Source organism: Melanerpes formicivorus, unplaced genomic scaffold (assembly GCF_026170545.1).
Source record: "Melanerpes formicivorus ecotype bairdi unplaced genomic scaffold, bMelFor1.0.p_v2 SCAF_33, whole genome shotgun sequence".
Classification (NCBI taxonomy): Eukaryota; Metazoa; Chordata; class Aves; order Piciformes; family Picidae; genus Melanerpes; species Melanerpes formicivorus.
In genome coordinates this window covers 6,290,518-6,313,284 of record NW_027142385.1, presented here as the reverse complement: position 1 = coordinate 6,313,284, position 22,767 = coordinate 6,290,518, and the positions used below count along the sequence as shown (strand labels likewise).

Sequence of the window (22,767 nt, the reverse complement as noted above, 5' to 3'; positions counted from 1 at the left end):
AGGTGTTCCAGCCCCCTGATCATTTTCATGGTCCTCCTCTGGACCTATTCCATCAGGTCCATCTCCTTCCTTTCTGGCTCCATGGGCCTCTGAAAAGATGAAGCTCTGAGGAGCCAATTTCTGCTGGCTCTGCTGCTCGTTCTTGAGTAGCCTTTGACATCTGCTGCTTATTTCACTGGCTTAGGTTTTCTTCTTCAGAGGTTTTCTGAGAGAGTTGCCATGAGACAGCCAAATTGCAGCAAGGGAAAGCAAAGGTAACAGAGGCAAGGGGGTGACAGAGCTTTCCATGAACTGTTGTGGTTGAGTACCAGAGAGAAAGAAGTACCAGGGTGCAGTAAGTAGGCTGGGATGTGGAAAATCTTCAGAGCAGTGGAGTTGAAGAGGTCTTCCATAGGAGTATTGGCAGAGAGTGACCCAGTTGTGAGATGGACTTTCCTAAAGGGATGAGTTCCTCCATAGCATGATCCCTGCTACCACGTGCAGACATTTGCTGAGGCTTTAGCTCTTCAAACTCATGTTCTTGAGGTGTTGGGAGATTGGCTGTAATCCAGGCTGAGTATTTCATCAGCCTCTGTCTGCAGTGAGTTTATTGCTGTGGGATGGAGAAGGAAAACCATCCTGTGGCATCCCAGGCTGTGGAGTGTAAAGGGCAAATGTTTATTCCCACCAGTTTTGAGTCATGCTTGCCCATGGCCTTTGAGCTGTAGCTCTTTCTAACTGTCCTCTTGTTGAAGCTGGGAGCTGGGGTTGTTTAGCCTGGAGAAGAGGGGAGACCTTATGCTCTCTCCAACTACTTGAAAGCAGGTTGTAGACAGGTGGGGGTTGGTCTCTTCTCCCAGGCAACCAGCACCAGAACAAGAGGACACAGTCTCAAGCTGTGCCAGGGGAAGATTAGGCTGGAGGTGAGGAGAAAGTTCTTCCCAGAAAAAGTAATTGGCCATTGGAATGTGCTGCCCAGGGAGGTGGTGGAGTCACCATCCCTGGAGGTGTTCAAAAAAGAATTGGTGTGGCACTTGGAGCCATGGTTTGGTTGCCAGGAGGTGTGAGGTATTAGGTATTAGGTTGGACTTGATGGTCTCTGAGGTCTTTTCCAACCTGCTTGATTTCTGTGGTTCTGTGTGAAGCATCCCCAACGTTTGAAGCCTTCTGCTGACCAAAGTGCTAACTTGAGCTTTGCAATTTCTTGGCAGCCTTTGAAGACATGCTTGAAAACCCCTTGAACAGCACTCAGTGGATGAACGACCCAGAAACCGGGCCCGTCATGCTCCAGATCTCCCGCATCTTCCAGACGCTGAACCGCACGTAGAGGGCGACGCCAGCCCGCTGCGCCGCTTCCTGCTGCCCCTCCCTCCACCCTCCCCTCATGGGGAGGGAGCATGGATGGCTTGGAGAGGGGGGCAGGTGGAAGGGGGAGGGGAGGAGATCCCCTTGGAAAGGGGCTCTCACGCCAGAGCTTCATGTAGTTAGGGCCAACTGAAGTGAGTTGCCTTGTGGATGTAGTGTTAGGGGGAGAGGTTTGAAGACTTGCTTCTGTTTTCAGGTATTAGGTTTAAAATAAAGTATATCCCAAAAGCATCATCAGAAGAATAATAACTGAAAAAAAAATATAGGAAAAGGTTTGGTGAAAACAGCTAAGAAGCTGGTTGGTGGAAGGAAACATGACCATGCTTGTTCCCAAAGCCTGTGGCAGTAGTTTTCTGGCCAGTTCTGCTAGCAGCTGGCTGGTGTTTACAAGAGGTCGCTGACCACTAGCACAGGATGTTCATCATCTCCACACAGTATTAATTTATGGCTTACATCCAGCCAGCAAATGCTTTTGAAAACTGATTCTTAGAAAATGGTTTAGGTGGGTTTTAAAAACAAGTCCAACCCTTGGGAGAGCAAGCACATCCCCAGCCAACCTTTGCTCAGTGCAATTCAACCAGGATCAGCCAGAGGTGGGAGGCTTTTAATAAATAGCATTGCTTTTGCCTATTCATTTTTCTGTCTTAGTGCTGACTGCAGCCCCACACTGCCTGTGCTTGGAGGAGACTCTGGCAGCCACCTTAAAGATGCAGTATCTCCTTCACAGCACAGCTCCCTTCACCAGGACTTGGATGCTTGAGTAGGCTGCAGTTCCCACTCTCCCGTATCCTAGTGCAAGGAGGGATAGATTCACGTGGTGGAGTGGTATTGTTCTGTGCACAGCTTTGGAAGGGGACACTTGAAGGGGTTTTTTGACTTTGTTTACAAAAAAAAACACCCAAACACTTTGCATGGGGTTTTCTTTGGTGATCTGTAAAGCAGCAGAACCCACTGAGGTTTCTGTCTCGTTCAGCACACTTAAAAAGCACGCTTCAAGTTGTTGTTTTCTTTGAGATTAAAAGTGTGTCTTCTCAGTGCTTAATTTTTACCTTGGAAACACCCAGAATGTCAGGTTGTGTCTTTCCTGTTGGGTCAGGATGACCTGAGATTTCAAGGTGGATTTCAAGGAGTTGTGAGCTTTTCAGAACAGAACTCACTGTGGCTAGCTAGCTCGTTTTTATGATTGAATCAGAGAGTGGCCCAGGCTGGAAGGGACCTCCAAAGGTCATCTAGTTCAACCTCCCTGCAGTCAGCAGGGACATCCCCAACTAGATCAGGTTGTCCCTAGCCTTGTCAAGCCTCACCTTGAATATCCCCAGGGAAGGGGCCTCAATCACCTCCCTGGGCAACCTGCTCCAGTGTTCCACCACACTCAGAGTAAAGAGCTTCTTCCTGATCTCCAATCTAAATCTGCCCTTCTCTAGTTTGAATCCATTGCCCTTGGTCCTGTCACTGCAGGCCTTTGTCTCTCCCCATGCTTCCTGTAGCCCTCTTCAGGTACTAGAAGGTCTCCTTGGAACCTGCTTTTCTCCAGGCTGAACACCCCCCACCTCCCTCAGCCTGTCCTTGTAGCAGAGGTGCTTCATGTCCCTCCTCTGGACTCTCTCCATCAGTCCATGTCCTTCCTATATTGAGGGCTCCAGACCTGTACACAGTACTCCAGGTGAGGTCTCACCAGAGCAAAGTGGTAGAATCCCCTCTCTGGATCTGCTGGCAACACATCTTTTGATGCAGCCCAGAAGGCAAATCACATCCTGGGCTGCAAGCTCACACTGCCTGCTGCTGCTGTCCAGCTTCTCATCCATCAGCACCCCCAGATCCTTTTCCACCGGGCTGCTTTCTAACACCTCATCCTCCAGTCTGGATTGATAGTGAGGATCGGTCAGGCCCACTGAGCTCAGCAGGTGTTGCCTTTCTAACAGGCTGACCAAAAATGGCATTTCTTTTCAAATTCACTTCTGATGATCCCTGTCCTGTGCTGTGCTTCCCAGCCCTTTGTTATTTTTGTTGTTTGAAAGGCAGGCTAGGCAAGACCTGCCTCTCCAAAATGCAGAGCAACCAGCTGGAGACCCTGTCCTTAAACAGCACAAAGGTGTCCTGTCAAGAGAGCTCCCAAAGAGCTCTGCAGCTCACCTTGTGCTGGTGTCCTGCCAAGAAAGCTCCCAAAGAGCTCTGCAGCTCACCTTGTGCTGTGTGTAGGGTTGTGCACTTGGGGTTTTTAAACAAGAAATGCAGCAAGATGCAACCCGAAACCCTGCAACAAGTTTTGGCCTGAACTTGGCATCTCACCTGTGCTGTTTTGCAGTCAAGGCACTGAAGTTGCCAATTTCACATAATTAATATGAAGGGTGGGGAAGATCAAAACAGCATGAGATTTTATCTCCACTTACTATCCCAGGAGGATGATTATTTATTGTTATTATTTGTCATTTCATATCAAGCTTTTACACTTCATGGCTGCTACAGTATTTACTTGGTGCATTTAGAAACTCCAAGCTGTTAGAGAGGAGTTGCTGCTCTTCAAATGGGACAGTGAAGCCATGTTCCTGGACTCTTCCTAAGAAACAAATTTGACACATGCCCTTAAATTATAACCTTCTCCCATAGCTGTTCAGAGTCCTGCAGCCCTATGAGTGCAGCAGGACTCACGAGGAGTTATGACTGAGTATTGCTGTGCTGTGAAAGGTTTTGATTATTTTGTGTCTCCCCCCCACCTTTTGTTTTTTTCTCTTTTGGTTCCTTAATCCCTGAAGCTTTTTGCCTCTAATAATCCCAGAAGACACCAGTACTTGAAGCTCTTTGTTTAGAGAAGCTCATGCCCTCTCCTACCAATCATGATTCTTGTAAATACTGCTTTTATTGGGGGGTTTTAGAAGGCAAAGCTGGGCAAAACTACCCTGTAGTTTGGGGATTTTCTGGCTTCTCAATGAATAAGGACAGGTTGAGGTGTGACCAACAGGTACTCTGGTAGCAGCCTTGGTCTTTGAAGAGCATAAAGGCTTATTAAAATGCTGCTTTTGATTTCATGATCAGACTCTGAAGTGACTGTAGAGCTTCCAGACAGAGCAGGTGAGGATCATCTCTCAACTTCAGAGTCATCTAGAAGTTTGGTGGGAAAATGGCTTCAAGTTGTGCCAGGGGAGGTTTAGGTTGGATGTTAGGGGGAAAAAATTTCTTCTAAAGGGTTTTTAAGCCCTGGAACAGGCTGCCCAGGGAGGGCACTGATGGAGTCCCCATCCTTGGAGGGATTGAAAAGCCATGTGGATGTGGTGCTGAGAGACACAGGCTAGTGGTGACCTGGCAGTGCTGGGTTAATGGCTGGCCTTGGTGATCTGAAAGGTCCCTTCCAATAAGACAATTCTGTGATTCTCTGACTGGCCATGTGGCAAGAGTGAGCAACCCAGCTCACCTGTACTGACACAGGAGGAGCTGTTCCAGGACTGGCTGCTGCTGCTGCCAGGGCACTGTGGATGATGAACTTGAACCATCTGCCCAGCTCACAGAGGGCTGAAGCTGGGCACATGCCTGATATGTGGTGTGTGACCTGCTTTAGAGAAGCAGAGTTGTGAGCTTTCAGTGTCAAAGGTTCTGCTTCTTGTGTATCTCTTCATCAGCCCCAAAGCAACAGGATCAGAGTTTTGATACTGTCAGGACCTGCTAATGAACTGTGCAGTATCAGTTTGATCAGGGTGATAAGACAATTCAGAGCTGTCTCCCTTGGTATGCCAGAGCAGAATTGGTGCTGCTGAACCTTTTATAAAGTGAGGACAAATCCATCAGTAAAAAAAGCATCATGTTGATAGGATTAAAAGAAGGGAAGAATGGTCAGGTTCACACAGAGAAACTAATGTGGTGGCAGCAGTGAGAGACTTTAGGGATAAAGGAATACTGCAGCTGTAAAATGCTTGAAGGGTTGAGAATTTGTGGTTATTTCTGGATTTTGCTTTTCCAGAGCTCAGCACTTACACAACTGAAGTGTTGGGAGAGTGTGTTCTTCCTGAGCAGTCCTGCTTGGTGTGGCTTTAACATAGCTTGTTTAGAGAGCTTGAGTTCCCAGTGGCCAGTAGCTGAAAGAGGCCACAAGTTAGGAGGTGTGATGTTTGCAGCAAGGCAGAGGAGTTGGTTTAAAGCAAGCAAAAACTACCCTTGAGATTAAACAAATGCTCAAGGAATTGGTCAAGACCTCAGTGGTGGTTCATGGCAGCTGTGTGTCCCCATCACACCAGAGTTCCTTCATCACACTCAGCAGAGAGGGGTGCATGGTGCTTGCAAAAGCAATCATTATCTCACAAAACCTGCAGAGCACCTGGCAGATCACTGCTATGGAGTCAGAAGGTGCAGATGGGTCTCCAGGCACAAGAGAGTGTGCAGTCAGAGCTTTGCCTGGGGTCCTGCTTTGCAGCTGGTGGGTGAAGAGGACTGGTGGATCTGGTCTGTGAGCCCCTGAGAGGTCACTAACCAAGTGGGAATAGAAGGATTTGGTTAAAACAGTTGTTGTGAGGAAGAGCTACTCACAGGAGCAAGGCTATCCAGGCTCAGGTCCTGTGCTTGCATCTCGGGTGTGGAAGTTGTATCTGGCAAAGACATGGTGCTGAAGTGCCTCATAATGTGGTCAAGGGAACATTTGGAAGCCTGTAAAATCGAGTAGGAAGGAAGTGGAGTGGTAGGTGGCGAATGCAATACCTGCTTCTTACAGTTCTGGCTCCTTCCTCCATCAGTTGATAGAGACAATCTTCTACCTGTTGATAGCAGATGGCTCTGGAAAGCTAGCTATTTATTTCAATAGGTAATTTATCATTTTGTCATCAAAACAATGATGTTTTTAATAGAAATGTACTATGTGGGAGTTTGTTCTCAGGGCTTCCTCTTTACACTCCCTTTGTAGGGGAATGTGTTCCAAGGGATGTATTTGGGGAAAATGCCAGTGGCTGCTTGACAGCTTGGGCCTTGATTGTCCTGACTTGTGAGCCTGAGCTAGCCTAGCTTCTCATAAACCTCTGGTCCAGTCCAAAGAGCCTGCCATTATCTCTTTCTCCCTGTGAGCAGTGACATGAGTCTTCCTCTGAGGCTGCTGCAGCACTGGATGGACATGGTCACACAAGATTGCTCAGCTGCTTCACAGATCACTGCTCCTCAGGCCGCTCCAAGGACGCTCCTGTTCTCCGTGCAGCTGGAAAATTGACTTGCATGGTTTCCAAAGCAGTCATCAGTGCACTCCTGCTCCTCTGGGATGGTGCAAGGTTCACTCCTCAAGAGCTCTGACACCTCCAGCTAATTGCTTCTCTTTGGCTGCTCGCAGCCTCTGTTGCAGACATGTCCCAAAGCCTTGACCCCCATTTCTTTCCTTGCTCTCCTGGAACCAAACTTACTTTTCAAAGAGTGATCTTCATATCCAAGGAACACTTTTGGTGGTTAATGAAATCCTTTTGGTTTTTTTTTTTAGGTAGGACTGTTATGATTTATTTTGGGTCTTTTAGGCCTTGTGATTCATGGGTTGAGGATCTTTTAATATACTTTGGAAGCTGTTTCAGCATTGCACCAAACGAATGTACAATGGCACTGTCAGCAGGTGTCCCCTGTGGAAGAGACATGGAGGGTACCACTGATCTCTGCTTCAGTGGCAGTGCTCCAGAAGCCACATGCACAGGATTTGGTGAGTGTTTCACCCAAAGGAAATGCTCTCTTTTTACTACTTTTAATAAATAACATTTTTCTTAACCAGCTGGGTGTTCCCATCTGATCATAAGTCCTTGTGCTTCAAGGCATAAAGCAAACCGCTGACTGTGTCCTCCCCTCTGGGCCAGTGATTCGTCTGAAGGGTTCGCGGTGGCCGCTGTTGGAGGCAGGATGGTCAGTGAGTGTGGCCAGGGTGGCAACCCCCAGGGTCCCTGCAGAGGAGACAGCAAGCAGTGTCTGTTGTGTCTCTGTGAATGTGCTCTCATGGTAGTTGTTCTCACTTGCATCCTGACATCTAGGTGTTAGCCAAAGGGGCGGGGTGCTGTTGTTTTTAAGGACCTCTTGCCCTGCATTTGAAGATGTTCAACTCAGCTCCTGTTTGCAGCATGTGGACTTCCATAAATGTAAATGCATTCAATTCTTACTGAATTTGGGTATTAGTTTTATATCATGCTCTGGGGAGAGGGAAGAAATTGGATCACATTTTAACCTAAGCCCCCCACCCCCAAACCCAAGTGTCTTTGTTGCAGCAGGTGACAGAGGCCTGTAGAGATTTCTTTTTAAGCTGCCTGTTTCCCCCATGGTTTAATGAGCTGTACACGAATGTGATTTGCTATCCAGCACTTACCCACGAGGCAGCACCAGGAAAACTATAGTGCAAGGTACTGGCTTAGCATTATTTTTTGGGTTTTGTTCATTTCACCTGTGTATAAAATCATTTAGGTACAGCTTAGGATGACTTTTTTTCCCCCCCCTAGGGCACAGACACCGCCATGTGGCATGCACAGCTGTTTCTGAGATGTTAACATTACTTTTACCAAGCTTAACTAGAGCCTGTGGAATTCAGGGTTCATTCTGGACATGCTCATGTGGGTCACTGACCTCTCCCCGAGTGGGAAAGCCAAGAGGCTTTGCTCTTGCACCAGTTACCCTTCTGAGCAGTTGCTGTGGTCTGCTGAAACGCTCCTGGGGGGGTCGTGGCAAAGCCCAGACCTGCTCTGGCTGACACCATTGAGAAGTCATACCCACAAATGAGACTAGAATGAATGCTGAGGCTTGAAACCTGCTCTCACACACACACACACACACTGAAGACACTGATGTTATGTGTGTTGTAAATTTATAATATATCTTAAAAATAAAGGGGTTTTGGATTTATTACAAGGTGTTCTGCAGTATTCTTCTTCAGGAGCAGCAAAGGTTTCTGCAGCCCCATCCCCATCATGTTCCTTCTGGCTGCAAGACTGCTAGAGTTGTTTCTGAGGAATGAGCTGCTCAAGAAACCTGTAACAGAATTTTGTGCAGCCAATCTCTGGGTCAAAAGCTGGATTTGCACCTGGAAGCTATTCCTCTGTTTTCCAAGGAAAACAAGGGCTGTGTGAAACAAGATTGGGTGATCCCCTGGGACAGGCTGATGCCACTTAAGAGGGATTTATCTTGACTGATTAATTGGAAGCCTTTTCTACCGCAATAGGGGGACCCTCATTAAGGAGAACAGCTCGAGCAGATGGCAGCTGGTCCTGTGGTGGGATGCAGTGACTTGCAGGTGACTACACCAAACTGCCCTTCTCCCTTCTGTGGTGCCCATGCTGCTGCTGGCCACTTGGCAGTGGGCTGGGAAGTGCCTCCAGTGCCCAGTGTCTGTGTGTGTGTGGTTGCCTTGGCGGCAACTGATGAAGAGTGTGTGTGTGAGGTTATTTCTCCAGAGCAGAGGTGGGGCTATTAGCATTTTCACAGAATGTTCAGGGCACCTGCCAGCAGCCTGTTTATTTAGCACATCTTGCAGCAACTGCTGAGGAGCTGAGAGTCATTTTCATTGTGTCCTGTGAACGATGGAGGATTAGGGCATGAGACATCTGAACGCTTGTTGAGTGCAGGTTTGTCCATGTGGTGCTGTTAAATGCAGGTTTCTCTTGGTGCCAGATGGGCCCTAACTTGCATTCCCTTGACTGCAGAGATGAGGCTGCAGGACAGCTGTCCATTAATTTAAAATTAACCAAAGGGAAAAAAAAATAACCCAAAACAACAAACCAACCATAAAGCAGCTTGTGGTGTAGCATTAGATAATGGTGCTTCTGTACCCAAACTGGTACAGCAGGTCTGGGCAGAAGTCCACACCTTAAAAATGAACAAGTGGTGCTATCTGAGTGACAGGATGGGCTGTAATTGGCATAGTCTTTGTCAGCTCTTGAGATGATGAGCTTTCAGCACGGCAATGTGCTGCTGGTGTCCTCCAGCAGCAATAAGGAGAGAAGCCTGCTGCTGCCCCGGCCCAAAAGTCATCCCCAGCAAAGCCCAAGTCTCTGCTGCAAAGGGTGGGGAGGGTAAGTATGGGTTGCACTTCACTGTGAGAATGCAACTTGGTGTTGACAAGGTGAGACATTGCTAATAACACACATGGGGTGTCAAAAGCATCTCCCCATTCCCTCACTAGGTGCTTTATTAGAGTCTCTTCCTGCAAGCTGTGCCATGGTCAGGCTTTCTCCTTTGCTCACCTTTCTTCTGTGAATTGATGCTCTCTGGTCACTCTAACCCATGAGGAGGAGGAGAACATTGTAGTTACCTGGCTGGCTGCTCAAATGTATCTGCCTGCAGTGGGCTCCAGCAGAAACAGAAGGAGAGACAGATGCTGCCCCTGGGAGCTCCTGCACCCTTGGCAGCTCGCTGCTTGTGGATCAGGACTGCAGTCCCCATGTGACAATCCCAACATTTGCTCTGGGCTTCATTGTGCTGTTTTGTTTTAGTGGTGATTTTACTATGAGAGAAGAATTGGCCAAAGGAAGCAGCAGCTCTGGAAGACGATGGAGATGCTTTGCTCTAGGGGAAGCAGGTTTGGGGCAGAATTAATGGAGCAAGTTCTTTTCTCTCACTGCTCAAAAGCTTTGGCTTCAAATGCAGACTTGCACCACGAGCTGGATCTGCTGCTCCCATGGTTTGGTCCTGGAAATGGGGCAGGTCTGTAACCTACACATGTGAACAGTGATGCTAGGACTGCCAGTGAGTGTGACCTGAGAAGGGCCAGCAGTGCCCAAGCCCTGTGTATCCAGTGTCACCAGGAATCCGGTCACTGCTGGAGCTGGGGGAGGGACATCAGTAACTCGAGATGGGCTGGACCAGACCACACCAGACCAAAATAAACCTGGAGAGGTGACCAGCTTGCTCAGCCCCAGGGGTGTAAATCACATGGCTGCTAAGGAGCTGCTCCTTAAATATAAGGCATGGAGTTTACAGCCTGCAAAGTCACCATGACTCTGGGTGCTGGGCTCTAGCAGCGTGGCTGCTGCCTGCCCTGTTCTGGGTGCTTGGCTGCGTGTGGTTGATGGAGCAGATGGGAGGATGCAAACTCCATTCCTTGGGGTCCTGCACAGATTCTGCAGCCCAGAATGTAGTCCTGTTGCCTCTACATGTGCTGTCATAGGGGAGAGTTGCAGCTCAAACAGGTTTCATTAGCGATGCCATCAGCAGTTGCATAATGAACTCTCCCACTCCGGGAAGCAGCATGCAGGGAGCTGGTTGAGCTGGTTCCACACCAGGGCTCTGCATGCATAGCACAAGCAGAGGCTTTGTGCTTAATTCTTGGTGAGGGCTTCTCTGGGTGTTTGGTGCTTTGCAGGTGTGAGCAGCTGCTGAAAGAAATTATTCATGGAAGACTCATAGTGCTTATGCATGATGTGGTCGCTTGGCTTTTACAAGCTGTAGCTTGGGCATAAACCACATTCATGTGGAAGCAAACCTCTATTTGTCCTCTGAGGAAGGGTTGCTCTGCTGGGAATCTGTGCCTGGGAGTCTTGTACCCAGGGCAGCTCCATGTGCCCAGGGTTTGGTTGAATTATTTATTTAGCTCCTCCTCGCTGCTGCCGTGCAGGGCAGGCCTTGGAAGAGCCCAGCCCATGGTGCTGTGCTGAACACGCTGCTGCTTCCATCCATGCATCTGCCTCGACCCTTTCCATTGTACGAGGACTTGGGGGGGGTTGGGACCCCTCTCTGAGATTATTTTTTGTTGTGGTTCTGTTTCCACGTGGTGCAAGCTGGAGTGAGCCAGGCAGTGCAAGCTGCTGGACTGTCACACCCCACGCAGCTCCTCCATGAAGCATGCAAGAAAAGGAAAATAGTTCAGACCTTTCTAAATCATCCTTAAAAGGACACCAGTTGGCTATTTCCGTGCTGCTGGCTCGGCGTTGCAGCAGCCCTCTTCCATCTGTGTTTTCCCCTGCACAGGAGCTTGTTGCCAGGCTGCGTGTGATGAATCACAGAGTGCTCTCTGCCTTTCCCCCCCGAACGCCTGCCTGCCTGCCTCCCAGACAGGAGCCTTCGCCCTGCTCCCACACCTGAACACTTACCTACACAATCAAAAATGCACAGTTCTCCATGAGGCCTGCACTCTGGCCCCCGAGTGATCCTCTCCTCTCTTCCCTCTTGCCAGCACAGGCAGGAGGTGGCAGCAGCTCCATCCTCCTGCCAACCCTCTCCGTGCCCTTGCAGGAGCATCGTACCGGTTAAGTGATTGGAAGGGCCTCATGTTTTCATTCAGCTCAGGTGTCTGGAAGCGGGATGGTGCCTTTCCCACCACCGGATGGTGGTGCTGTGCTGGCCTGGCAGCTCTGCCTGCCGTGGGCTTCCCCGGTGCCATCACTGGCCAGGCCAAGAAGTCACTCTGGGTTACCGTGGGCTGTATTTATCATTTGCTAGGCTAAAAATAAAAGGCCCAAGTGCTGTGTCTCCTGATCCCAACCTTGCATCAGGAGGGCCTCCCAGAAGCCCATGGGAGGGTGTGTGGTGCAGGGTGCAGGTGAGTAATGCTCCTGGGGCTTCTCCTTCAGAGGGCTGAGAAAAGTTCTTTCTTGGAGCTGGTGGAGCTGCTGCATCACTTCCTGACCTGGCACTACTCTTGCTCGTGCAGAACTCTTGTCCTACTAAAAATATTCTATTCTGTTTCATCAGGCTTGATTTGATGGAGCTGTGGGAAGGAGGGGCTGGAGCACCAGCACTGCTGGCTGTGGCTAGCAGATGGTGTGAAGGGAAGCCCTGCACAGCATAGCCATGAGCCAATGTGCTACCAAAATGCTCTGAAATATGCCCAGATATGGAACATTTGTCTGTGGTGTTCTCTAACCCTGCTGTGCATGTGCCCAGCTAATGCTTCTTTCCTCTCCTTGCCTGCTTTCCAAGGTTCCTTTCCAGCTCCCAGGGTGACCCTGCTGGAGAGCTGCGAGTGCCTCCCTGGGGCAGGCAGGGTCCATGGGGATGATCTGCAGGAGCATCGTAGCTGAAGACAAGAACCCCAGTCTGATTTCCTGAAGGTGACCTCCCCTCGTTTGTGTGCCTGGCTTGAAGGCAAAGCCAGCTTGAGCAGGTGCTTTCTGAACTGGTTTAGTGAATCTGATTGTGTTTTGAACAGATCTGAGGCCCAAGGGCAGCACAGGGAGTGGAGTGTTGTCTGCCTGGGGTGTCCATCCTGCTCTGCTCCAATCTGTGCCCACAGGCAGAGAGGAGAGCTAACCCATGGAGGAGCTCTAGCATCTCCTCCTATCCTGATTCCATCCATCCTGCAACACTCCCCCTGGCCCCCGGGGAGATGCTGCCCGAGGGGGGATGGATATGGAATTTTTCCCTGCACAAAACCTTCTGTCTTTAACCAGCAAAACCAAACTGGGAATATCCGCTCCTGGCATCGCCTTCAGCCCCTCCAGCCCCCGGCCCCCTCCTCCGCACCTCTGATGTCACTCAAAGCAGCGTGACTCACCCGGCAGTTGCCGTGGCGACGCCGGTGATGCTGGGGAGGGCAGCGCTGCCCCGCTCCCGCCGGCCCTTCCCGGGCAGCAGAGGGGACCGAAAGCCCCGGCGCTGAGCCCCCGGGACGTGCCATGGGCTCCCATGTCACAGGCTGCTGTTCCTAGCCCCCGGCGACCCCCAAAGCTCCGAGGATGGCGGCGGCTGTCACCAGTAAGTCAGCGCTGTCGGGGATTTACCCGTCGGGGGCGGGGGGCTTCTGCTGGGGGTCTTACAGCGTCCGTGTGTCTCTCCCGGTGGCATCCGATGTCCCAGCCCCAAGGATCTGGGTGTTCTTTGCAGCATCCCCTTCTCTGTGTGCTCCTGCCAGCCCCATGGGTCGAGTGGGCTGCCCTGAGCCAGCTCTGGGTCCCAGGAGTGAGGGGAGCGCAGGGCAGAGTGGTGCTGGGCAGGCACCAGCCTCAGCATGCATGGGGACCTGGGTGGTACAAGTCTGTGTGGGGGGAACCAGGGTCATTTAGCTCCACACGTGTGGGCAGCAGCTGTTCCTGATGGCCTGAGTCACCAGCACTGTGCTCACTTCAGCTGGGGCAGTGAGGTCACCCTGTCACAGCAGGATGGGGCCCTTAAAAGCCATTTCAGCCCTGGGTGCTGCTCTGGGTGTCACAGCCTTGTTCTGACCCATTCTGGCTCAGGGCCACATCCTGCTCATGCAGAGCTACAGGCTGCCTTGGCCAACCTTGGCACATGCCCACCCTTTGGAAGGGGTGACAGGAGATAATCTGCTCTGGGCATCTCAGGGTGTGCAGGCAGCCCCTGTGTGCCAAGCCCTGCTGCACAGAGGGACAGGACATGTGCCACCTGCCAGGAGCTTGGGGATTGGAGTGGTCCCTGCCTGCTCCTTTCTGTCTGAGAGATTTGCTCTGAGATCCATTAGGCAGTTTGCTTGCCAGTGGCTTGGAGGCACTGGTGTGGTTTGGTTTCCTGCTTGGTGTTTTGAGTTTTACAGTCATCAAATTCTTGCTGCAAGTAGGACCTGGCCGAGCAGGACTGAGGTGTTTCAGTTACCCTGACTAATTTGTACATTAACATATTTCTCTGGCTGCAGATTTAAGAGTGCTCAAGCAGAGCATGTGCAAGCTGGCCAGAACCCAAGGGGGTGAGGAAGGCAGGGTTTGTTTTGGCATCTCTCTAGAGGCAGGGCAAGAGAGGACAGGGCTACCAAGGAAGGGCTCAGCTGTGAAAAGGAGCTGGCAGTGAGGTGGACCAGGAGCTGTGTCCCACCAGAACGGCAGGAGCTAAAAATATTGAATGGAAATGAGTTGAAACACAGTGGGAAGCCACTGCCACCCCCTGCCAGACCCTGCAGAGGTGGAATTGGAGGAGCTTTGATTTGCTTTTGAGGCAGTTCCTGCCCTAGAACCTGTCTGGAATGAAGTTTTGCACATCAGATGACTCGGAGCACATTGTGGTGGTGTTCCCCCAGCCCAGGGCTGTGTGCTTTATACCTAAGGAGGGGAAAACCTTAAAATCCACCTCTTTCCCCAAAACATCCCCAGTATCTTGAGACCATTACACAAACCTGCCATAGGGAAAGGGAAATGCCTGGCTCAGCTACATCCCTTCTGCCTCTGGGATGGAGGAGGTGATTTTCCAGGACCCAGCAGGCAGCTTGTGCCTTTGTGCATCCCCTGGGGGACCTGGAACAAGGCGGCCCCAGTTTTGCTCCCACGCAAACACCTCCCTCCGTGCAAGGAGCGTGAAAGAGTTCAGTGAAATAATGATGTTGTAACATGGGTTTGGAAAAGGTTGGTTGGAGCCTGCTGGGAATTCCCAAAGTGGGAATTAGCAGTGGTTCAGGATGCTGTTTTGAATAAAACCCCACACCAGCTCATGGGGAGAGAGGAGGGTTATGAGTCATTCCACTGGTTATTGGGGTGTCAAGGCTTTGTACCCTTTTGGCTACAAACCCAACAGCTTTTACTGGGATGAAAATGCTGGATGTGCTCAGTCCTGCTTTTGGCTATTGCACCTTGCAGAGCTCAGCCAGGAGCAGGGGGCAGATGTTGTGCTTTAGGATTCAATTAGATGTTTATTCTTCTTCATTTCTTCTGCCTCTCAATTATTCATGACTCCCTAATAATGTTTAAACAGTGGTGGAAAAGATGGAGGTAAGTCAGTCTCTCTTTGTATAGCTGTGCATTTATGGTAAACACAGTCTGACTTCCCAAAATGTCCTTAGGAAAGAAAAAGTGCCATTTAAAAAGAAATCATCTGGGTAAAGCAAATCCACAGTTCCCATCAAAATCGATTTCTGTCTGAACACTGCCCAAACAGGGCTGCTAAAAAGGCTTTAATGAATATAGAAGTCCATGGAAATGTAGAAAAATCTAATTTGTGCATTAATTAGATCATACCAATGCTCAAAACCCTTTCAGCACTTGCCCAGCACATCCCTGGGGTCTCCCTGGTTGGGGATGCTCAAGGAAGGACAAGGCAGAGGGTAGGCACGCTGGGAACGAGTCTCTTGGTATTGAAACTCTCTCTGGAAAACCTGCTGGGCTGTGAATGCTATTGACCTGTCAACCTCCTAAACATAGCCCAGGGACTTTAAAAATAAACAAACTCACAGATGAAAAAAAATCTCACTAAACTCTTTCTATTATTAATGGAGGTACTTAAAACCCACCGGCAGCCCCTCCAGAGCTGTAATTGCTGCAGATAACCACAAGCCTGGAGAGCCATCATCCAGCTCCTAGCAGCTGGCATAGGAAGGTTAGCTTCCAGCAAGCCAGCCAGGCAGGGTGAGCTGTCACCCCTCCCTTTGCCAGCTCTTCCCCCTGGCAATAACAGAGTCATTAATTAATGTTTGTACAGCACTTTGAAGATAAGTGCTGAATAGAAGCATTACTGTAAATGCAATGGGGATTGTCCTCGCCCTGTGCACACCAGCCCTGGGGGCAAGCCCCTGTCTGCAAGGGGCAGACCTGCTGGTGCTCCCTGCTAGGCTCCTTTGCCCCTGGAGAAATTTGACTTCTAGGGTTGGAGGGGCAGGAGCAGCTCCCAGTAGAAACCCAACAGCAGGCAGGGGCTGTGAAGTGGAATCTCCCCTGGCATCATTTATCCACAGCAAACATTTTAAGCAAGGGGAAAAGAATTCAGTCTGAATAATTCGTTGTGCTCATCAGCATTAGAGCTGCATGCACCTTGCCTTTGAATAAGGTAAAAACATTGAGTGAAACTGAGTCCTGCTAGCTGAACTTGATTTGTTTGCTTCATTTACATGGAAAACACAGCTTGTTGCGTGCAGTTCCTGATGCACAAGGCCATGGTGCTGCATATTCCTCAGGAGTTGCAGAACTGGTAGAGGTAATGACTGACAAGGACATTATGCCACAGAAACTGTGCCCATGGTGTGCTGGTAATCATACTGAGGTGACTGCTCTATTACTAAGAATAATATTCTGCTCTCTCCTCCTGAAGGCTGGCTACATGATGAACTGTCCCAGGGAACTGTTTAGTTCAAGAGAGAAAAAGACATTTGGGGCTGTCAGAGCAGCCACTAAATGAGGAGGCCACCACTCCCCCTTCACGTTTCAGTGCCCCAGCTCCATTCACTCAGGCAGTATTTTAAATGTCTTTTTGACCACATCTCTCTTTCCCCAGTGAATTTCTAATAAGAAGTAACTTTTATTGAACTCTGTAGTATGTGCTGGGGGATGCTAAAGCATGTTGGCATAGAGGAGACAGACTTCTCCTCCTCCTCCCAGATAGCCCATGGTGCTGGTGCCAGCATCATCCCCATGCAGTGACCTCCAGAAGTGCCCAGGCTCTAAGTTGATCCCAGCCCAGGGGATATTAAGTGCTCAGCACTGGGGCAAACGAGGCCCTGCAGGACTAAGCAGCGGGAAGCAGATACAGCCGTGTTCAAAATTAGTCCAGGGCTGAAAATAGAGCTGTAAGGAGGTGGCTGCAGGCATGCTGGGCTGGAAGTGCACCCAAGCTGCTTGCTTGGGGCCATTCTCAGCACTGCTGACCATCATGGAAATTTTGTGAAGATAACAGGAAAAAAATTCCTGTTGATTCATTTCACAGGATGCCAGGTTGGAAGGGACCCCAGGGATCCTCTGGCCCAACCTTTCTAGGCAATAGTGTAGTTGAAATGAGATGGCTCAGCACCTGTCAAGTTGAGTCTTAAAACTGTCCTATGTAGGGGAATCCCCTACTTCCCTTGGCAGGTGATCCAATGTCCAACTGTTCTCATGGTGGAAAAATTTCTTCTGGAGTCCAATCAGAATCTCCCCAGGAGTAACTGCTATTTATTACCCCTTGTCTTCTTCATGTGACTCCTTCTAAAAAGGGAGTCTCCATCCTCCTGGTAGCAACCCTCTACACACTGGTACATGGGAATAAGGTCTCCTCTAAGCCTTCTCAAGTCTGAACAACCCAGTTCTCTCAGCCTTTCCTCTTGACTTGTCTTTTCATTGCCCCTGTGAGCACAAGCAGGAGCTGTTGAGGAAGACTGAAGGCAAAAAAATGTCTTCCCAAATAGAGCTACCCAGCTTTCCATGCCGGTGAGGTGGATTAGCAGGCACTCCTCCAGCAATGCTAACGAGCGGTGCTGGCAGCGGGCAGCCGGATCCCGAAGGATGTGGATTAAAAAGCAGCCTGAGGGAAGAGGAGTGCAGCATGCACCACAGCAGGGTAGTTTGTTCTCATTTGCTCTGTGGTGATGCTGCTTGGAGCAAACCCACCTTATGGTGTTTATGCTGTGGGACTGGTGTTTACACTGTGGGACTGGCTATGGTAAACCATACCTGATTGTGGGCACAGTGGGAGGAGCTGGTGAAGGGCACTGGTATGGTAATAAATATTCTTCTTCTGGAGAAAGGAAGAAAGGAGGTGGAAGATGGGAGATCATCGCACCAGAAAGCATGGTGAGTCCTAATTGAGGACTGTAAATAACACAGGAATCAGGCTACCCAGCACATAAAAATTCCCAAGTCCTAGCTCCTTGTCCTGCTTGTTTTGGTGACTTTAGCACCAAGAGCTTTATGTGATGGGAACGAACATCGTGTGGCGTCCTCCCCCCTCCATAAATAGCAGCAGTGAGACAGTGAAGCATGGCCAGGCTCCGGCAGATACATGTTTTCCATCACCTTAAGGTGCAGTTTGTAATGATGGAGGAGAATCTCAATTCCCTAATGACTTTTCTAGCTGGAAGGAGAGCCACTGGCAGGCCAGCTCCTGCCTTCTCCGTGCACATATTCAGGAGGTATTTCCACACAGTGCACAAAACGTTACTATTTCTACAGACTATACATGCCTGGGTTTGTTTCTTAACAATACAAATTTAGCTCTGGTGTCCTTGGGATGACAAAGGGCTGATGTTCTTCTTGCACATGGAATCTCCCATACTGATAAATGAAACCTGGTGGAAGAGCAACCCAAAATCTCAGGCGTTCTCCCAGCAGGGCCGAAAACAAGCTGTGGGTTTAGCTGTGCAATGGGTGTCGTGTTTGAAGGCAGTGATTTCTCCAAGGTATTGCCTCCTAGTGATTAACCTCAGAGTTCTGCTGGAAGACAAGTTGTGCAGTGTTTGTCAGTTCACATGCACACCCACTCCAAGTGGCAAAGGAATCCAAGAGACTAATAGGGGAATTATTTCAAATAAAAAAGCAATGTGTTAATGTTTTCCAGAAGAAAAGCCTTGAAGCGTGTTTAGTAGTGGAGCAGAGTGGTAGGCAAATTAAAGATGAATTTGCTGCTGCTGAACAGGGGAAGAGTCATTTGTTTCATGGGAAAAGCAAACACCCTTAGATCCTCCCATTTCAAATGCAGCCTTTGTATCTCCAGGATAATTTTGCAGACGCCGGTGTGGGATGGTGCTGAGCTCTTGACAAACCACTTCATCATCACCTACCAAGCATCCCAAAACATCAATTTCAGCTTAAGGACTCACGAATGCTCCAAGCAGCAGAGTTTCAGGTTATAACAGAGTTTCAGGGTATAACCTTGGAGGAAGAAGTGGCAGCACATTTCACATCGGACAGCAAAGCACAAATGCAGACCTGGAGGAGAGTGCTGGGTGAGTGGGAGGGGCAGAGCAAAAGGCATGGCTAAGGTCAGCATCCTACATGCAGAAGCCTGTAGAAGGAGAGAATTCCCCTTGCCACTACACTCCTCCCTATGCTTTTAATCCACAATGTTCATTCTCTTTTCCATTTTTTCTTTATTCAGAGAATTCCAGGGGTCCAGGTAATACTGGCTTGGCTTTATAGAGTTTGACTGCCACCCTCTTGAAACATATTTTATTCCTAAGTGATTATGGAACATTTACTAACTGGGTCCATTCTCTATCTGTAGCAAAAATATATCAGAGGAAGAAGTAGGTCAGTTTTCTCCCCATTGCACCTTTACCCTTGCATGCAGGTCACCAGAGCTAGATGTCAAAGGGCCATTTTCTTTCTGCAGTTCCTTTAATGCCCAACTCAGCCCACAAATGAAAACATTCTTCTTGAGTTTAAAGGGATTTGGATTGAGCCTTAAGGCTTAATCTAGAAACAAGAGCAGCTTGTTATGATGATAACGTCACAAAGCGACAGCCTGGAAAACTGCTGCTGAAAACTCGGCTCTTCAAATGCAGATCATAAACCAACTAGGAAGTTGTTTGCTTTAATTGCCTACAACCTGGCAATGCCTGGAAGAGTGATGATGGAGGCTGGAGTAACCTTTGAACAGTGGATCCTATTTCCTGATGGCAAGAAGCAGAATGCCCTCCCCTTGCCCTTTGAAAAGACAGAAGGAAATTGCTGTTGAGTCTTAAGACAGATCCAAATGAATCTATCAATTGTGAAACATTTATGTAATCCACCCCTTACATGCAGCAAAAATATCATTTATGAGAATGGTAACAGAGAAAATTAGGTAGAATAAGGTCAGTCTGCTGTGACTGTTTGGCAGCTAAACTTATGAGCACCGTTTTCAGTAGCTGGATATTAAGGTGATTCATCTATCCAGCATGGGCATTAAAGGCTCGAGCCTCTACCCGCTTAATCGTGCAGCTTCACTTTTCAGATGAGCCCTGAAAGTCACTTGCCAAGAGAGTTAATCTGCAGGGTCTAGTTCTGATCACAAAACAAGTGTGCAGCAGAGGGTGGGATGAGCCCAAGGCTCTCAGTGTGGGCAGCAGGACCCAGCCTCTGGACAGCAGCTGGGGGAAACTAGCATTCCAACTGCATCCAGCAGAACAGCCTTAGGGTGACTTTGACAGTCTAAGTGCACGCAGCAAAGAACAACAGTCAGCACGTTATACTTGTCAGATATTTTTTGCTGTTATCAGTGGATCACAACATAAACCAGGTGAAGAAATTCTCTCTTTGCAAAGGAACACAGAAGATGCATGAGCCAGGTTCTGCCGGAAAACCGTCTTTGACATCCTTTGATCACAAGCAGATACACGTCAAGTCTTGGGGGCAATTATTTGTAATAACCTGGAGGAAAGTATCACTGACTACCAGCCAATGTTTTGTTGAGCGTGGCTGGCAGCAGAGAGATCTCAAGCCTTCCATTGATTAAGCAAATGTCTGACTTTACTACAGTGGACTTTCTTGTGTACCTAAAGGTAGTGATTGACAAACAATTGACAAAGCTCCTTGGGCATTTGTCTGCTTCTCTGTGTGAAATGGAAGCCTAAGTGAAGATGACAACATGTTGTGCCACCCCTACAGAGGCAGTCGGGCTGAGGAAGGGAACAATGGGCTGGTGGTGGTGCAGCTCGGCTTCGCACAGCCACTGCAAAGCCCCCATCCCACAGCTGGGCCTGTGGGCTGGTTCCTAACTGTACACAAACCCCCCGTGCCTCCCGGACTGCACATTGTGCGTGCCGGGCCCTTCTTAACAGAACAGCTATGGCTCAAGGTGCAGGGAACAGCTAAGCCACCCTCCTTCACCTACTTCTAACCCAATGCTCCTGCGCTGCCACCGGGCACAGCGGCCACGGCAGACCCCGCTGCTCACAAGCCAGGGCCAGGAGGCCACAGCACAGGGTCCTTCCACTATCACAGGGCGAAACCTCCACCTGAGGAGGCCTCCGTACCTCCCGCAGGCTGCGGGGCCTGGCGAGTCGCTGAGGATGCGAGGGCCCTCGGGGTTCCCGTGCGTACCGGGCCCTCCACTGGGGCCGAGCAATCAGATCCCCGGGCCCCTGCCCTGCTCAGGCCCGGGGCAGCCCGGGGGGCAGCGGGCCCGTCAGGGGAGCGGTCCCGGTTGCCACGGTAACCGTTGCCTAGCGAGAGCCGCAGGCGGCCGTGCCCCGCGCGCCTGCGCAGTTGGCTGCCGCTCGCCGGGGCCTGGAGCGGCGCGCGCGGGAGCCGGGCCCCGCCTCTTTTCCCGCCGAGCGCGCGCGCGCGCGCCGCCCCGGCCGGGAGAGGAGAAGGGGGGCGGTGAGGGGAGGGGGGGAGAGAGACACGGGCACGCGCGTGCGGGGCGGGCGCATGCGCGCGCGCGCGGTCCCGAGCGTTGGCAGCGGCAGCCGCGGCCCGACGGCGGCGGCGGCAGCGGCTGCTCCTTCCCGCCCTCCCCTCCCGCCTTCCTGTACCGGCGCCGGCCTCGGCCCGCCGAGCTTTCCCCTTCCTTCCCCGCCTCCCGGCGCGCTGCAGGGGCTCCGGGCGCCGCGCTGGTGCCCACACCCCCCCGTCCCTTTCCCGCCCTGGGGATGAGGCAGCGGTAGCGCGGAAAGGTGAGGCGGCGGGGCCTGTAGGCCGCGGCGGGCGGGTGTCAGGGAGAAGCGGCGGTGGGGGCTCGGCGGCTCCCGTGAGTCAAGCAGCCTCCTGGCGCCGGGTGGGCTGCGCCCCTCTCCCTCCTCCTCCTTCCTCTCCTCCTCCTCCGGGTGGGGGCGGGGATGCGGGCAGGGCCGCGGCGGGGAGGGGGAGCCGCCGTTCCCCCCCGACCCTCCTCTGGCTTTCCGCCGCCCCGGCGGGGCCAGCGGTGCAGGGCGGTACGGGGATGGGGGTGCGGGCGAGGAACCTCTGCTGTTTCTACCGAGCCAGGCGAGGGAAGGAACCGCAGGTGCTGCCCCCCGGGGCCTGCCCCTGCCCCCGGCGCGGCCCCGCAGGGGCGGGTCGGTGCGGGCGGGGGGCCTCGGTACCTGCCCGCATTGTTCATCTGACAGGGGGTGGGGGGACGGCGGTGCGGGGGCTGCGCGGCGGAGGGAGCGGTGGGAGGGTGGAGGGGGAGCGCCCCAGCCTTTCTTTATTGCAGCCGGGCAGGTGATGGGGCTGCTCCTTTCTTCTCTCGGTAAGGCCAGCTTGGAGCCTCGGCGAAGGGCTTTTTCTGCGAGCAGATCCGCCCCTTGCAAATGCAAGGATGCTCGCTCCCAGCTCGGATGTCTTTTGATTTACGAATGGATTGTAAATTGCTAAACGAGCCCGTCTGATGCAAATCCTGAAGGATGTCGGGCCTGTGGTGTTCAGCCCTCCGTATTGTGCCTGCTATAACGCGCTGGCTTTAAAAATGCAACGGGAGCGACTGCTGGTGTAAAGGTCTGGTGCCTTTTGTTTTTGTTTTAGATGGTGGATGTTGATGTTTGTGCGGGTGGAGATAGTACCAGAAGAAAAATGGATGCCCTGACAGATAGTGCTGTTGAGATTGTCCCTTTGGAGCTCTATGATTCAGCCAGAGCAAAAATAGCTGCTAATCTACAATGGATCTGTGCTAAAGCCTACGGAATAGGTAAGATCACGTTTATCAGGAGGTCGTTCTTGGTTTTGTTCTTGGTTTTTCTGTTTCCTCTGCCGTTCCAGAAGCAATTAAATTGAGCTTTGTTTTAAATATCCATAATATGACAGCCTGTTGTCTTGCAATATTATGTATTTGCTGGTGCCTTCAAGAGGAATAAAGGAACTATATGAGATGCCCTGAATCAGCAAACCTGACGGTGAATGCTCACAGACTCTGCCTGTGAAGAATGCATGCCTCAAAACGTTTAAATCCTCATTTTAGCCAAGAAGACTTTCT

The 22,767-nt window shown here is 50.8% G+C and overlaps 2 protein-coding genes across 9 annotated transcripts in view; both read left to right on the top strand.

The window, feature by feature from the left end:
- UBAC1 (UBA domain containing 1) overlaps nt 1-8,178 on the top strand; it is a 28,785-nt gene extending 20,607 nt beyond the window's left edge. For both annotated transcript variants that reach the window (XM_068155859.1, XM_068155860.1), the window contains exon 10: nt 1,191-8,178. In XM_068155859.1, coding sequence (XP_068011960.1) covers nt 1,191-1,306 — 116 coding nt within the window. In that variant the 3' untranslated portion in view covers nt 1,307-8,178. The remainder of the gene's footprint in view (nt 1-1,190) is intronic.
- A 4,684-nt stretch (nt 8,179-12,862) lies between these two features.
- The window catches only part of CAMSAP1 (calmodulin regulated spectrin associated protein 1), a 44,295-nt gene continuing 34,390 nt past the window's right edge, over nt 12,863-22,767 (top strand). For 5 of the 7 annotated variants that reach the window (XM_068155857.1, XM_068155856.1, XM_068155853.1 and 2 more), the window contains exons 1-2: nt 12,863-12,963; nt 22,320-22,482. In XM_068155857.1, coding sequence (XP_068011958.1) covers nt 12,895-12,963; nt 22,320-22,482 — 232 coding nt within the window. In that variant the 5' untranslated portion in view covers nt 12,863-12,894. Of the gene's footprint in view, nt 12,964-21,338; nt 21,491-21,787; nt 21,820-22,319; nt 22,483-22,767 lie in introns of those variants that run through there. The other 2 variants (XM_068155854.1, XM_068155855.1) reach the window with 2 other exon arrangements.